General features: G+C 40.3%; 1 protein-coding gene across 7 annotated transcripts in view; it reads right to left on the bottom strand.

The window, feature by feature from the left end:
• The window catches only part of LOC145988834 (trithorax group protein osa-like), a 232,428-nt gene that overhangs the window by 130,825 nt on the left and 83,081 nt on the right, over positions 1 to 18,522 (bottom strand). For 6 of the 7 annotated variants that reach the window (XM_083124053.1, XM_083124058.1, XM_083124052.1 and 3 more), the window contains one exon: positions 9,957 to 10,130. The exons of the other annotated variant lie outside the window; for it this stretch is intronic. In XM_083124053.1, coding sequence (XP_082980179.1) covers positions 9,957 to 10,130 — 174 coding nt within the window. The remainder of the gene's footprint in view (positions 1 to 9,956; positions 10,131 to 18,522) is intronic. 7 annotated transcript variants of the gene reach the window in all.

Here is an 18,522-nt window from a genome sequence, read left to right as displayed (position 1 = left end):
ACGTCCAACAGACAGTCAGATCCCATGTGTTGTTGCATTCTAAGGCTGTGCCTATCACCTATTGTCTAACATAACAATATTCCAAACTTTTTGAGAGGATTATATTATTTAAATAATGAAAGTAAAACAAATTCAATACATGGCTCTATCTCAACATGTAATATCAGCTGAATCCCTCTCATTAAATAAATCTATAGGTTCAGTTGTTATACATTTTCTAATGCACATTATTTCATAAAATAAAACATCGTAATCTGCTCACTTGACAGTTAATACTATGTGCGATTGATAAATTGGAAAACGTTTTCTTTACTATGAGACTACTGATCATTTGGGGGGAAGAAAACAGGAGAGAGAGAGAGAGAGAGGGGGGAGGGAGAGCGAAGCATCTCAAATGAAAGGAAATAACTTACTTTTTTGAAACACGAATATTATTTTCATGATTTTAATAGTAGTTTCTACATTTTACATTTTTGGTTACCCGGGCATACAAACTATTATCGACGCTGGATGTCCAGGGACTCGAGAAATGTTGACAAGAATTGACTGATTGTTTTATTTTACTTCTCTTCTCTGCCACTTTTGGCTAATCGCTAAGATGATGAAATGCCACTCACAAACACACAAGGACAGCACATAATAATAATACGAGCCCCACGCAGAATTATACTGACCGTGAATCCAGACGCCAGAACCTTGATAGTCTACAAAATGTAGTCCAGACTAGTGAGTCTCTGGCGACTAGAATCACAGTCAAGATAATTAATGTCCGTGGTATTATTGTGCGCTACCTGTGATTTTCATATTGGGAGGAGTGCAAAGGTTGATATGCAGCACTGATATTTTCTTCGTGCAAATTTCTTTCTATTTTGAGCCGGCCCCCGTGGCGGAGTAGTTAGCATTGCGCGCATAGATGTCAGGGGTCCCGGGTTCGAATCCCGGCCTGGGCATGGCTTTTTGTGAGTGTCGTCTATTCATCAATTTCATCATATCATCAATCATCCCAATCTTCGCAATTAGCCAAAAGTGGCAAAAAACCGAAATAAAATAAACCAAATCACTCAATCTTTCTATTTTGTAAATAACGCTGAAAACGACGGACGGAGTGCCAGTGGTAAGAGTTACTCTCAAATTCTATGTAACCTCATCCGAACCAAATAAGTGTTTCCAATTTCCCGTTTGCGTTGGGTAAAGAAAACTACCAAATCAATTTACATCAAACAGAAAATCATCAGGGAAAAATATAAGTTTTTAACCGATATCGAATAAATATTTTTGCCCACTCCTCTGTGTGTGTATGTCCGCCGGTTTGCACAGTTCTTTTGCAAAAATAATTAAATTTATTTTGGGGGGGGGGAAGGCTAAAGAGCGAAATGGTAAGGGCGACAGAACACAAAAAACAGTTTTAAATTTCCTCCCTTTATTTTTTCACGGTATTGGCGGTAACTTCTCTACCTTTATTCTACGCTTCGTACTTGCTAGAGAAGCCTGTTCATCGACACGGCATCTCTAGGGCAAGCTACGTCAGCAGTTGCTATGGCGACGACGGAGTGAGACGTTCTTCGGGAGTAGAATGCCCTCGCGAAGACGACTGCGTTTTCGTCTTTTAAACAACGTGAGGCAAGTGAAGAAAAAATCACAAATGCATTACGAAAGCGTTTTTCTCTTTTCAGCTCAATGCAAGGTTTGCGACACTTCAGAGAGCGAGAGACCCACTGATCATTAGTTTCGTGAGTATGCTTTCTGTTGAATAACTCTGCATGGGCAGCCTGGATCTCCATAATCACTGGGACACGGAAGTTCCGGCTTCAAACAAGCTTTTCAAACTCTATCGCCTTCCGCCGGGGGACATAATTGCACATAATAATAAAATTAATGGTTACTGTAGGGACTATCAAAATCACGCCACTTCTTTTGGCGAATGGAAAAGACTAGACAACTGTAGCTCACCATATTAGGTACTCACGGTGTTGTTATTAATGTACGCAGGTAAGACTTTCTTTAAAGGTATTTTACTCTTCGTTCAGATGTCCATATTGCACTACACTATACAGATCAAGAATGGTAATGGTCAATACTAGCTCAAGGTAATTAAAATTTTAATAATTATTCAAAATGTAATAGAGATTACAGATGAATAATAACATATTTTGCCGGCTTCCGTGGCGGAGTGGTTAGCACAGCGCGCTACGATGCCAAGTGTCCTGCGTTAGAATCCCGGCCTGGGCATGGGTGTTCATTGTAAGTATTCCTTCATCAATTTCATCATATCATCACTCATCCTCGCGATTAACCAAATAAAGCAATCAATTAATAAAATATTTTTAAATGTTTACTGTAAATATTAGTTCTACGTGTGTTAATTTTGTTGTCCATCCAAATACTATTTTTGCATTCAATATTTGATTGCTGTCAAAGATTTTTATTTCTCAACGTGTCAATGTTTTGGGAGTTTATTTTCGAATGAATCATACGCTATTATGCAGTATAATTATATATCACTTTTCTTAACCTGTTTAGTTTTGTAGACAATATGGCCCTTCTCTTCAAAGGATTTTGAGAAGGACCGTATTGTCTACAAAACTAAACAGGTTTGTGCATACGCTAATGACAGCTCTATAATACGAAATGTGATTCAAGATAGAAAGAAAATATGTTTGAAAATTTATGAAAGTAAAACAAAATATCTGAAAACGACAAGAAGAGAAGGAAGAAATCGTATACAAGACCTAAAAGTTGACAAGTATAACTTTGCAGGGGTTGAAAGTTTTGTTTATCTTGGATCAACAGTTAATAATAATAATAAAGTTAGTGAAGAGATACAAAAAAGAATATTGGTAGGAAATCGAGCATACTTTGCAAATCTCACACTATTAAAATCACATCTAATATGAAGATCAACAAAAATGAAAATATATAAAGCACTAATAAGACCAGTGGTAGTATATGGCTCAGAAAGTTGTAATATTAGTGCCGAAGATGCCAAAAAACTACGTGTATTTGAAAGAAAAATAATACGATTAATTTATGGACCTGTCAAAGATGGCAATATCTGAAGAATACGCAATATCATGCAAATAGACAATATATTAGAAAAGGAAGAAATTGTGAGAATTGTAAAATCAAATCGATTAAGATGGATTGGACATGTTGAGAGAATGCAGGAAGGAAGGATACCAAGAGCTATTCACAGTGCCAAGATGGCGGCAGAAGAAAAAAGAGGAAGACCACGAAACCGATGGATAGATGAAGTGGAGAGTGATCTGAAAACCCTAGGAGTTAGAAATTGGAGAAATGCTGTAAAAGATAGAGAAGAATGGAGAACTGTAATTGGGGAGACCAAGGTTCATCCAGAACTTTAGTGCCGGATAAGTACGTAAGTAAGTAAGTATATCACTTTCACAGTACCTCTCTTTTACAATAGTTTATTTGTATTAATAAGACAACAAATGCTGGCATACACAAGACAAGGAAGTAATTAAATGTTTACGCACACATTAAGAATAAATTACTGGGTTCGAAGGAACTACTATATTGTGATAGGTGGCCCCCAGTCCTTGTTTTATATCCGACACTCTGGATTACTTCCTTGTAAAATCCTATCACTCTCTCCTTTCACCTCACCCTGGGTACCAAGCGAGCAGATTATATTTGCGCCGGAATTACGAAAGGGGGGGGGGGGTTCACATAACATTTATATTTTTTGGTCCCGGGTTCGTTACACATGTACAGAAAGTGAATAAATATTTGGATTAAAATTTACAGTACTGTAGTTCTTGGGAGTTAATTCAGCAAATCATAACATTTCTAGTAGGATTATATTGGTTTATTATACGTTGATATACTGTATATATATACATATTTACATAGCGTTTCCATGTGTGTCTTGCATAGACCAAATTAACAAAACTCTAAATTAACAAAATTGCGCACCTATGGCTTACACCATCGGCACTTCCTCTACCCCAGAGTTAACAAAACTATCTCTTCGGGCCTACCATCTGCTTAAATTATATTCCGTTCATACCAATGCGTTACCTTACGCCTTCACTCTTTCTTTTGAGCATCAATTAATCAATACGGAAATATCCACATATTCAAAACTTTTCTAAAGGGGACTTGGGATAGCAACAGGGGGTTGGCTTACACCAAATGCTACATTATTATATTCAGTTTAGCCACCAAAAGTGGACTAAAATCGAGGAGACGTTCCTCGTCGTTGAATCGATGGGGAAATACTGTTTTTCGCTAAAGCCCAACTGGTTCCGTGAACGTGAACCCCGTAACACTGGAAAATTCCACTGCAACGGTCTTTTGAAAGACAACTAACTCCCCCAACCGGGAAGCTAAAAAACAGGGGAATCTAATATCCAGTAAAGCACATACCTACACTTACATCCAGTAATAACATAAAACTACACTCATGGGAACATATTACTTAACCCTACACCTTGTAGCTGGCCAGCAATTAATTAATACAATATACCAAAACCAGGAATGGTCAATCCGACCATTACAACTATGTTGAATCATCTGATACGTCATAACTAAATTTTCAAAACCTCTTTCAAACATTGTCCCAATTTTTTCTCTAGATGTAATTAATGCAAAACGTACGAGAGGGTTGTGTGTGTGAACTCATGAAGCCTCCCTTTATGAGTTCTTGAGTCCACTTATGCACAGATATTATAATCGGGACTGGATCTACAGTGGCACAACAGAGTATCGAATCCGGTACCGCTTGATCACTAGGCGACGACGTTACCACTACGCAATCAGTGAGGAGAAACCCTCCGCTTATATTCGGAGATGGATACCTTCCTTAAAAAATGACTTTGCTACAAATGAACGAATTCATTGCGCATTCAATGAAGCACGTTTGAATACAAAATATATTTTACATTCTAAATGTAAGGTTATCTAAGTGTTCCCCTCCGATTTGCATGAAACTTGGCAGGGGTATGGAGGGGCCCAAAGAAAAAAATACGTGTTTTTTTTTTGTTTCGGCTAAAAAACTGTTTTAGGGGGCTAACCACCACCCCTCAAATGTCAAGATGAGGACAAATTGAAGTGGGAATTGAGCCCTGTGTCCCCCTTCGATTTCCATGAAACTTCGCAGGTATATAGAGAGGCCCAAATGAAGAAATGTGTTTTTGTGTTTCAGCTAAAGAAACGGTTTTAGGGGGCAAAACCTCCTCAAATGTCAAGATGAAGACAAATTGACGCGGGGATCTGACCCCCGTGTCCCACTCCGATTTCCATGAAATTTGGCAGGTGTATGGAGGGGCCAAAGGAAGAAGTACGTGTTTTTGTGTTTCAGCTAAACGGTTTTAGGGAGCAAGCCCCCCCCCCCCCATGTTAAGATGAGGAGAAATTGAAGTGGGGATCTGACCCCGAAACCACGTAAATATGGCATAGGAAGAAACAGGGCCCCTCTATACACCTGCTAAGTTTCATGAAAATCTGAAAATCGAAGGGGGACACAGGGGTCAAATGCCCACTTAAATTTGTTCTCATTTTGACATTTGAGGGGAGTTTGCCCCCCTAAAACCGTTTTCTAGCCGAAACAAAAAAACATATATACTTCTTCCTTTTGGTCCCTTTATACACCTGCCAAGTTCCATGTAAATCGGAGAGGGACACAGGGGTCAGATCCTCACTTCAATTTGTCCTCATCTTGACATTTGAGGGGGTTTTGCCCCCTAAAAAAGTTTTTTAGCCGAAACAAGAAAAACAGGTATTTCTTCGATTGGGCTCATCTATTCACCTGCCAAGTGTCATGGAAATCGGAGGGGGACACAGGGGTCAGATCCCCACTTAAATTTGTCCTCATCTTGACATTTGAGGGGCGGGGGTTGCCCCTAGAACAGTTTTTTAGCCGAAACAAAAAAAAACACGTATTTCTTCCTTTGGGCCCCTCTATACACCTGCCAAGTTTCATGGAAATCGGAGCTTGTTAGTCTTACACTTTGTAAATATATAACACTGCATGTATTATAATGTTTTATTTTAATTCTTAAAACTTTAACTGTAGAACAATTGTATAATTTTTGTATAACATTTCTATCTTGTTAAATGTGTTAAAGGTTTCATCCTGGAATGGAATGTCTCACATTTATGTGTGTTTCCATTTTCAATACATTCGAATGAATACATATTCGTTTCAATGGCATTTACAAAATCACCTCTGACATTTTACGTTAAACAAGTAAGATTATTTTTGTGCACGAGTGTGTTAGCCGATGCGTAGCAAAGTATATTAGGAACAACACTTGAAAAAAGAACTTGTAGGACTAACTAATGAAAAATTTCTTTTTAATCGAAGATCGATCATAATACCTTTTAAGGTGTGGTAATATTAAAATGGGATTGAGATACGAAACTTTTGGATCCGAATTTCTCGGATCCGGATCCGTTTGGCCATCCCTAGCCAGGACTCGAACCCTGGAACTTCTGTGACGAGATCAAAAAACGTATATACACAAAAAAAGTAATACATTTAATTTTTGACCAAAAGCCGCTGCAGATGATTCAGTCTGGCAAACCACACAATAATTCGTGAAGTATTTTATATGGCTGTGAAAATATAAGAACTTACCCATCAGCTACTACTATTTGATTTTTGTAAATTTCGACAATGAGTATCAATAATGATATGATGAAATTGATGAATGAACACTCGCCCACGCCTGGATCCGAAGCCGAAACCCATGGCCCTGTAGCGCACTGTGCCAACTACTCCGCCACGCAGGTCGGCCACCTACTACGAATATGCACAATGTTATTACTGAACACGCCAACATAATTGAAAACAAGTGAGAAGAGTTTGCACTCACCTTCACTTGTTAGGTGGAGTAACATTTTATACATAGCAAGTCACATGAAAAGTGACGTGTAATACATTTTACGACTTCCCCGCTGTTTGGATCCACTTTCCATGTACGAACGACGTCTTTACGACACTAAATTACAAATTCACAGTCTTCTTCCTCGATTATGGCCAACGCTCTATGCATTCGCCACCTCACCAAACAGTTATGAACTTACTGAAAGTTAAAAAAACGAAAATGATAACTGTTGGCTTAAGCTCGTTTCTCACGGAGATAGAACTTCTCCTGGCAAAGCTTTTGGCCACTGGACTTTCGCCATATTTTTACCCGGCTACTAGGTTTGGTTTCGAACTTAAATTCCGATATATTCCACCGTTGTTCTTACGTAACTCGTATATACAACCTATTTACAAAAAAAAGATTGAATACGTATTTCCGATTACGATCGAATGTACGTCCTACATTAATGGCTTGAGCTCCTGTGTAGCCGAATGGTTAGCGCTCTCGCCTGTGGTATGAACGGTTCCGGGATCGATTCCCGGTGGGACCCCCCAGTAAATTTCGGCGCTGACCCTGCGTCGTAAGGACAATTGGGGAGCTACTTGAAAATATGTAGCGGGCTCGGGTCTGGAAAGCTAGAAAACGGTGGCGTAGAATAAAAAGTGACTGCCACGTAGGTATTTACTATTTTCGTGTTTTGATTCTACCAAGTCTATTCAACTGCTGTAGCTCATAATTTAATGATCCGTATACTGCTACGATTTTTCAAGGATGCGAATGATATTCTTCTATTCCTTATTTGTTCCAAACTTATTTTCCACTCTCTTCAAAAAATATTAGCAGGCAGATTTGTGAAGTGACACATTAATAACATTAAAAACGCAGTGTGTTTATATTTCCATGTAGTCGAATATCAGTTTATGTCAATTAGCCATATTCAATCGTGACCCCACAGTTCATTCGAATGTGCTTTTTTAAGATGCAGTAATTTTAACTGTTTCTTTTAAAAAAAATCTGAAAGATTACACCGCACGACGTAATTTGTTATTTATCAACAAATTATTTTCATTAGAAATGAGCTTAATTTGAATTCAACAACCCGTCAGAACCTATAATTGCTTTACTACATTTTTAATTCAATGTGTACGTAAAGGTTAAAGGAATTTCAACTTTTATAAAATCCAGTTTATATTGTTCATTCAATTACGTTAATCCGTTTGTTGTGAGGGCAAGTTATAGAGTTGATTTGGATGAAGAGCGTTCACAATCTCAAAGCACACTGACAAGTACCTCGGTACGATGGAGAACGCCCTGTCGGCCACTTGCGTAATAAGATGCAAATGATCCGTACCAGAACAGTGGGAAGACGATACGGTAAAATAGCACATCTGCACGCAGTCATTTCCTCCTACCCGTTATAATGTGCGTAAGATTCGCAGAAATGTTGCATAATGTACACAATAAAAAGACAGCACATCTTACTGTAAATCCCACATGCTCATTCAGATGAGAAGTCACAATTCAATGCCGGCCAGTAGTGACAACCTGAGAAGACCAACCAAAAGGAAAACGTTCGCAGCATTCTCAACCGCCTGACCTCCAAGGCCAGTTCCGAGTGGAATGAAATATGGTTTGGGTACTTCCACGTTTGGGTCCCTGCATAAGTATGCATCTCACACACCGCACTGCATAACGAACTGGAAACAATAAGCGCCAAGTCCGATGCCCTGGCGCAGAGCCTTGATCGGTTGCGCAATTGTCTGATGGTCGGAGAGGGCATCAGAAATGCTACACGCGAATCGTGGATTCCAAATTCCAGAGTAAATGACTTACTGTGTGTGACAAAGAACTTCTTGAGAGTTCCTCGGCAGGGGTTTTCATTGTGAGCATGAACAGCCCAACATCATACAGTACTGACGTTACACGTTCATAGCCATAAAAAGCCTTTATTCTCTGATGAATGTCAATTGGTGGACACATTTTCTGCAGTTAGAAACTCGGGTCACCACATCCAGTTTCAGGTTTACCGACATAGTATGGTTACATGCTGTCATTTTCCTCGTTCTAGTTCAGCAACCCCTGGTGATAGAAGTTTGAAACTTGGAATGGAGAAGGGGGGAAAGTCTGAAGAGTACAATGCATGGTTGCTCAAAATCCAAAATGTCTTTACACCGTCACAAAAAAATAGCAGGCATTACTTTTCAGCCTGCCCTCGTATAAGTAAAAGACTTTCGAGATACACTAATATTTCTCAGTCAGATACAACATAGTAAAATTCAGGTACATATACTCTTAAATTCCGGTATATTCCACCGTTGTTCTTACGTACAATTAGAATTATGGCCAGTCCATTTGGTTTATTTCTTGTAAACTGTCGTTATTTCTTCGTAGAATACTTGTAAAAATTTCAATGTGGCATCACATACATTTAGCATGCACTTTTACAGTAGTACGTGCTTTTTATATAACCTTCTATCTGCACTTTTGTGTCTGTAATTTTCGGCTAATAGCGACGATGAGGACAAGTGATATGATGAAATTGACGGGACTCTCAAGAACACCCATGTTCAGGACGGGATTCAAACCCGTGACCCATGACTTCGTAGCGCGCCGTGTGATAACTACTTCGCCACGGAGGTCGATGTATATAACCTTCTAACGCAGACAAAATGAACGATAGTTTGATTTGCTTCAAGTGACAACGTAATTTAACTATTATTTGCAACCAGTAAAAGAATTGGGCAATCTTACTACTCCTCGGCAAAAACCTGCCAGATTCTTGAGGGTTGTATCGGCTCATTACATTATTTAAACCAGATCAATATGACATCAATTTATCAAAATATGAGAAAGTTATACAAGGTGTAAAAATTATCACTAATGATATTGTACCTGCATTTTGGCGATATAACACCGGTTTTATGCTACTTTTGGTTAATCACAACAAATAGGATGAATGATTAGTGATTAGATTAAAAAAGGAAAGAGACAAAGAAGCATCCATGCCCAGGTCACGACTCGAACCTGGAACCTTTAAAGGGTGGGGATCGTGAGTTAACCACTACACGCGCTCGACCTGGTCACACAAAACTATACCAAGGGACCCAGATGAAAGTATCGACTTACCTGATGAGTGGAAAACGGTTGCCCAGGGATGGGCCGGCCGGGTCCTGGCGCTGAACCGGGCGGCGTGGGGTATCGCTGGGGGTACGGGGGATACTGTTGAGTTCCTTGTTGATTGTTTTGCTGGAAACCCGGCCCGCCTAAGAACGGAGGCTGACCTGGCCTCGGCACTCCTCCCTGCAAACGAATAGAAACGTATCGTTAATATTTCGTTGCTAAAAGAGATGAAACAATAGATATTATTAGAATCATTAAATAAAGACGACTTCGATTGGGGCCATGCATATCACGAGTGGAAAAGGAAACAAAAGTTTACAGCATCCTTGGGAAACCACCTCTGTGCTTATTATAAAAGTTTATATTTGGCAAATACCCAATCCGTCACGACAAATTGCAAAGTTAAAAGATATTAAGTAAAAGATATAGCTTGAATTATTTAGTATGTATTTAGCAGATCTAAACTAACGTGCGAATCCTCCTGGTCCCACATTAAAACACCATGCACCAGCCGGTAACTCCACGCTCTGGACGTTAACAATTAACAGAAACAAGCTTGGAAAACTCGATACGGCAGGTACAGGCATTGCAAATGCACTAATACATTATGGAATGGCTTTAGTGTAGACAGGTGGGTTCTATATATCTAGCTGGCCGACAGTCTATTAAATGTCATGAGGTGTATATGGGATTTATTTCAAGGCACTCACGTGATCATTAATTACCCTTCAGCAAGACTTTCTCATAATGTGGAATCCAAATCTTTAATTATGCATATGGATATAATTTTTACAATTTTAGTAGATTTGAAGTCACTTATTACAGCTCTACTATCGCCATTGATTCTCCTAGTCGCGATTAAGGCAAGAGGCATAAAAACGACTTAAATAACTGAAAGAGAAATTTATATCATTGTTAGAGTATATTTCTGGACTTTTTAGCTCATAACTGAATATTCTGATGATTTCCTCGTCATAAAAATCGTAGCCCAATTGACGTGTTTCCAGTTTCGATACATGGCGGACTGAAAAATCATTTTTTTGGACACACGTTTTGATCGGCACAATTACACACGCTCACCGTCACTGAATTTCGATCCAGACTACTTACATTTGTTAACACAGGGAACAGAACCAGACAAGACTAACGCTAACCACTACGTTATCGGGGGGGAAATGGAAAAAATTCCGCGCGCACCTCGATTGCAAAGTTCAAGGGAACATCGCCTTCCACGTTCAAGGGCAAGCTGCGAATGAAAAGCGTGACGGGATCCGTGCATTTCCACCTGGCGACGTCAACGTTCTAATGATCGCGCACGGTTTACAATGCAGTGTAGTGCAGTATGATGTCCTCCTCCCTTTTGTAAGTTGTTCACGCAACCTGCCGGAAGAGGCAGTGATTTTTGCACGATTGAATGAACCTCAGGAATGACAACGATTTACGTCGACAAGGCGAATGCTCAATCAATGTTTCGGGGGCACGCGAAATGAAAGCGGATTCTCGTAAAACAGAAAATGTCAAGCGGTGCAGACGGATTGGCTCCGTCTTGTTGGAATTACTCCAAGTGTGTGTGTGTGTGTGTTTCGGCTACTCCCCCCCCCCTTCCCTCTGACAATACAGTACCTGAAAACATATCGTAAACAACTGTCTTGTGATATGCAAATAAGTTCAGTTGCATTGCTTACGTATCTTAGTTTGATTGATTAATTTTGTTTATTTTAATTCGCCTTCTGCCACTTCTCGCAAGGGTTGTTAAAGGTTCAGGAATTTTAAATAAATTCGATTCCGGTCCAGGAGAGGAAATCACTAAGTGTAAATGGATTCCAGACCGCATAGAACCTTTCTATGCTTAAATTCGGTCCAGGAACCTTTTCTCCGGATCAGTTTAAATACTGTCCAAGTTCCCTATTGAAATGAAACAATACGCAACTTGGACCTAATTTCAACTATGCGAGAAAAAGGTTCGGGACCTGTTGCGGAACCCAATAGAACCCATTAGAATTTATGGATTCCTGGACCTTATAGTACAACCCTGCTAATCGCTAATCGCGAAGATGAGGACGGCTCATAATATGAAATTGGTGCAGGGACCCTCGCACAGAACAGGTATGCCCAGGCTGGATTCGAACCAGGGTATATATTATTTTGCGCTGCTTCTCTGACTTAGGATAATCTCAACGAGGAGAATCAATGGGGATCGTCAATTTAATGTGAAACACCTATGCTCAGGCCGGTACTCAAACCAGGAATCACGGTGAAATCCAAAGGAATAGTCATACATTTTGCTTAATTAACTATGTACTTCTGCTCAAGAATATTGATTTTATTAAAATTTGGTTAGGGTAATTTTTTCAATGTCGCACCGAAGTCTAGAACGAAACCAGGTGTCTCGGTCTTGTCTAGATTTTATACAGAGCTATGTGTCGTTCTCGTCAACTCTGGAAGCGTGTTCTCGTTCCAGCACACACGGGTAGATTCAAATGTATTCCCAACTTTCCCAGGCAGTTCAGAAGTGGCAACTGAGTGCTGGTGTACGTGACAAACTGAACACACCGCGTTCGGTGCATTGGAGAACCCCATCTCCTGTAGACAAACATGCAGCACGCGTGAGCGTCGTGTCAATCCTACGCCCAACCACGGCATTCAATGCTCTCGACCGGTGACGAAGGAGGACCTTGAACCGGACCAGAGGACTCGGCCGGTCTCCGTCGGTCATCTGTCAAATGCTTCGTATTCGTATTCGTATTCATGTAAAGGCTCGGCTGGACCTTTCGCATTCGAATGGGCGATTTTTTTTCAAATTTTCCTGTCCATTCGAAAAACCTCTTGGATATTTCAAAATATGAAAAATTACATACGCTTGGAATTCCTTCTAGAGCATTGACGTGAAATTTCGTGTAGTTTTCTTTCACTGATGTCTAGATACTATCAATAGTTTAATAGACTTACGTAATCACGAAACTATTCATAATATCTAGAAAACAGTGAAAGAAAACTACACGAAAATTCACGTCAATGCTCTTGAAGGAATTCTAAGCGTATGTATTTTTTCATATTTTGAAATATCCAAGAGGTTTCTCGAATGGACAGGAAAATTTGAAAAAATCTCCCATTCGAATGTCAAAGGTCCAGCCAAGCATTAACGAAAAACTCGCAATTCATGCTAGAATGAACTTAGCTTGTTGCGATTTCGGGATTATATCTGGGTATACTTCAGCGTTTGCAAAGTGGTTGGTCATCATCAGAACACTGAAGGTAACAACGACTTGACGACTTCCTCACGTGCTTCTCCACGTGGATTTTGCCATGGGGGAACTGATCCAACCATCAACATCCTCATTATTGTACATCCCTGTAATCTGGTGGTGAGAGTAGACGACTTTGTGTTACAGATTTCTTTTTATTTCGCTTTTCAGACACTTTTAGCTAAAAGCGAAGATGAGGATGAGTGATATGCAATTGATGAAGGGACACTCAGAAAGAACCCCATGCCCAGACCCGGATTCGAACTCGGTACCCTTGGAGTTGTAGCGCGCTATGCTAGCCACTCCGCCAAGGAGGTCGGCTTGTGTTCGGGTTGAATTTCCAGTTCGTGCCTGGGAAATGGCGCTGGGGCAAATATGAGCAAGCTTCTCTACTTTGGTTACTCTATGTCGCATTATCATCCCTGGAGTAAATCGCGACGACGATGAAGGATAGGACATACACAATGAAACAGCTGTTCTTTAACTAGCGTTCGAACCTGGGAGCTCTATCTTCGTAGCGTTTTACACTCAATGTACAGCTACGGAGGGCGGCAAATTAGAGCTATTAGAAGTGCTGCTTCGTCGTGAGTTTCCCCACATCGCTTTAGCCCTATTGCCAGGTCGTATTTGTTAAATTTCCAGTGAGAGGGATATTCCAGTACATTATTTCGAAGAATCAGATATTGTACATTAAACATCCCCTATGAGGGGAAATTCATGTGAAAAGGCACGTGGACAAGTCGCGACGAGCATACCCCAATTAGAGGAACAGTAGAAATTCGTGTAGGAAATTCAGGTGACGAGACGCCAAATGCGACTGAACATTTTGGTTTGGCGCCTAACAACTTTTTTGCGCTCATGTAATTCTCATCTTTATGAACACAATATTGTTATTCATCTTTTTTTTAAATGCAGGAGCGTGGGCTACTTGAAATTTTCAGCTTAATGACCAATGCGAAAATTTGCTTGCGGTTCCTTGAGTCGATCAATTGCGTACTTCGCAAATTTAATGGCGATTAAGTTAAATAATAAGACTATCGAAGGACTGTACTGAGCAAAACAGCTTCACCATACAAGAAATGTTGCAGAGCGAAAAATGAAGATTTAAATAAATTCGGGTTGTATTAATCGTAGTCTTTCTTCTGTGGTAACAGGTGCAGAAATATGTTTCTCAAATACAGTTTTGGTACCTGACCTTTTGCTAATATAATGAATAGCATCTAGCGACTAATTTGTCAGTTCTTGCGTTTCGAAGCCTGGTACAAAAGCGGGTAGCGGGTTAAAAAGGAACAGATTCTGGTAAGATACGGTAGCTGAGGTTTGGTACTATGCCGACAATTTCAGTGTCTTCTTATAACTTCAGCTACAGTTATTCATCCATATATTCCACCAGTCCTTGTGGTTAATATTTCCCATATCCCTGCAACTAGGTAAAGACAATAACGCTTAAGCACATTTTGTTCTCTAGCCTCGCTGATGGTATAGTGGTAACGATATCACCTTGTAATCAAGGGATCCCGGGTTCGATCCCTAGTGGGGACGCATTGCAAAGTAGTTCGGATTCCAATTTAAACTGTAACTCCCCATGATTGGCCTACCTGGGCATAAAATGGCTTTGATAAACACGTTTTTGACCCGTTACGCTGAATAGACTAATTCCACAATTTACAGTCGTATCCGAACCATATAGTCCGGTGTGTCTCAAAGGAGAATCGAATCCGGCACGCATTGATTAAATGGCAGCGTTAGCCACTGTAGCGCAATGAAGGCAATGTATAGGAGCTTCATGTGTGGAATCTGGCCATGGAACAGTAACAATCATTTATATTAATTTAACATTTGCTTTGAGATTCAAGAATGTAACATGGTAACATTCCAAAACTATACAGAATAAGCAGATTTATAATTTGAAAGCAGTTTTCCCTCGCGTTGTCAGACGTAGTTTACAAACTTACTTGTCCTTCGTTATCGTGACATGCGGGGCACTGTGGCGTTCATATTCTTTCCTGCATCCAATGACAAGGCGCGTGACAAAGACTACCAATGACAGCACGGATCTTTATTTCTCGAGATTTACCGTAGGGACTAACGTCGCCGATTCTTATGAAAGAACACAGGTTTTCCCACGGCGTTTGCGTGTTTTATCATTCCATTTAACACGATTTATCTTGTGGTGTGTTTTGCTCTTGTTAACGTTAGAAACTCCCTCCATTTAACCACACTGTCAATTCCCACGCCACTTCCCATTACCCACATGTTAAAGTATTTCATTAACACCACCAGCGTTACCAGTATTGTTTCTGTACTAATGTGCGGTAATCTAATACACGTAAATGCCAGCTTTCTTGTGTTCACAAGCTTAAATCTTTCACGACTGCAGTCCGAACCATTTAGTAAACGTCCTCTAGGGGCTCGAACCCAGAACACCCTAATTACAAGGTGATAGCGTTAATAGCCACGTTATCAGGGACAAATTATTGCAAATTACAATGAGGGAGTTCTAACAAGAAAGGTTTTCGCATTTTCCATTTCCCGTTCACTTGTTCTATTCTCTCCCTCTCTTCCCTCGCCATCGCAATATGCTAGTGTACGAACTTGTTACCTTGGTACCAATCATTTGCTTTTTACATAATGAAAACAATAAACGCATTTTCCGCCATCTTCAATTTAAACATACGTGATAAATTTCACATACAAATCTTCATGTTGAATGCTCTTGATTTGGTTTTGAAAATATACGCTCATTTATTAAATGAGAGTATAAGTCAAGTCGCAATTACCTTAAAGAGGCAGAAAAGAGACGTAAAATAACAAAAACACAAATATATATGCTCTGGAACTTCGACTAATTCCTCCGTGACACATGCGCCTTTTCTCAACAAATCTGCTCCGCCATAATCGCTTTCATCATCCACTACACTCACACATCCCTTTATTCAATATTATTAATATGTAAAAAACTAAACAAAATCACACAAATTTGTTCTTTCCAACCACACCAGCCTAGCTACGTTACCGAAAATTATGCAATTTTATCTGGAATGTAATTTACTTGAAAGTACTTACCAGCGTGCTCTCACGGTTCTATTTCACTGCAGGCTTCCCCAGTGACGTAGTGATTACATCGAGATCTAAGGGATATCGGGTTCGACGCCAGGGGGAAGCACATAGTGGTTCGGATTCCACTTTCAACTTTAGGTCTAATCCCGATTAACTTATCTGTGCATAAAGTGAACTTTAAACAAACTTCAAACTTCCACAATATGATAATCTGCTACGCAAGTTGCCGAATCTCCATTAGTGTTGCTCAAGAGACGAGACACTTCCCGTCCCAACGAGATGTGACAGACGAATATTTCTCCAGAAGAGGCGGAATTTTCACGCGGGGACAAGACACAAATGTTGAAATGTCTCGTCTCATCTTCGAAAAGGGACAAGCGACTAAAGACTTACAGCAAAGGTTCTGGGTTAGTTAAAGAGTCCTGGTCTGGGTGTTTGCTTGTCCCTCCACCAATTTCATCTGCTCGTCGCTCACCTTCATCAGTCCAACATAGCAGAAAAGCCATGTAAATGAAGAAAAATTAAAAAAAATGCAGCAACAAGCTTCAGTTTTTCATTGTGAGTGATTAATTAGCCTTCACCTGCTCCCCAGAAGTAGTTCCTTGATGTACTCTTTAACTGTGATGATCATAACGATATCGTTTAAGTTATTTTATGGTTACAAACATGTCATTTCGTTTCATCGCTGAAGACTGATTGTACGGTTGTTATTGATCCGTGCTTTAAGTCCTTCCTCCTTGATGACAGTGTGCATAATGGAGCAACAGGCACTTTAACGACAATATTTGACTGGTCTACCATATCATTATGTACACACGTGCATAAATAAACCCGCGAGTTTATGGATTCATTACCAATTCGGTGCGAATATCGACCTGAGTGTGGGTTAACCTTCGGCAAGAAAAAGTGCATGTGTGCGTTGCATGTGCAGGCATGGACGAACCGCAACATTTCGTGCAGGTTAAACATCGCCTTGTAAAATCCGCCGATGCCTACGCTCTTTCCCAACACGGCATTATAGATTCCAGCAACGCGGAACAGCCGAGTTCATTCACATTTATCTATAACGACAGAAGACCTTGGGAGTGTGATGTAATCACCTTCTCCCCTTCCCCCAACACACAACCGCGGCCAAGATCATTTAACACGTAAACTGCCTTTTCAGTCCTCGGCCCGCACGATATTATGGAGAGCAATGTATCACGACTTTCAACGCAACTTGCCAATTCACTTTCCCGCTCCTCTTTTATCTTTCATCCCTTCCCTCCCCCCCGCCCCCTCTGCATTTCCATTCTTCTCCCCCCGCCCCTCCCCGCGCACCGTGAACGGCTTTAAAAATCAGACTCGTCGCACGCCGGGTAAATATAGACTGACATTGACCCCCATTTGAAGTCTTATCCCATTCATGCTCGAGACAGACCTGTACGAGGCCGGGAGTTTTTGGTGGAAAGTAAAGTTCGCTGCGAAATGTCAAGTGGCGGGACTGAAAATCAGGAAGCATCGCCAAAAACCGGTTCTTGGGAGAGGAGAGGAAGAGAGCTTCCCACGTGGTTCCAGGAAGGCGGACTAAAGATGTTACATCATCTCTGCTCGCAAGACGACAGACTCCCTTTTCCCTCAAGTCAATCGATATTCCTTTATCGTGCCCTATGGAAGAAATTGACTACCGATGTAGGTCAGGATTACACACCCTCTCCCCTCCCAACTTGGTTCTGCTGAATTGGAATGTCATTCGTGAAATGGGAAGGGAGATAAAACGTAAACCGAAGGCTGGATTCCCCAGGACTGCAAGTGAAGCTCTCCCAGCAAGGACAGATTATCTTCTGACATGGTGATGGCCAGTAAAATTCCTGGAAGATTATACAAATTGTACAAATGATTTCAAACTCAGTGAAAATACTAGGGAGAAATCTACAAAATTTTATAAGCATGACTAATCAAAGGGTGAAAATTACTAACATAATTGACCAAATACTGATTAATTACTGACCAATTTCATTACAGCTTATCGATAAAATATCATTTTTAAAAAGAAAATGGAATTCGTTTTTAAAACGTAGTTTGCCATCCTACATCTCCATCGCCAGTCAAGACATATCTTATACTTAACACAAAACTAACATTTTTTATGACGATAGGAGGTTTTGATTATTGCACTAACAACAATCACTGTAAACAAAGTGATGAGTTTGCACTAACAACAATCACTGTAAACAAAGTGATGAGTTGCACAAGTGAAAGCTGAGGAAAACACGGCCCTCATGCTG

The sequence above is a fragment of the Lepisma saccharinum genome, chromosome 6 (assembly GCF_977018435.1).
Source record: "Lepisma saccharinum chromosome 6, izLepSacc3.1, whole genome shotgun sequence".
Taxonomy (NCBI): Eukaryota; Metazoa; Arthropoda; class Insecta; order Zygentoma; family Lepismatidae; genus Lepisma; species Lepisma saccharinum.
Note: the sequence above shows the minus strand (reverse complement) of the source record. Positions and strands in the feature narration are given on the sequence as shown.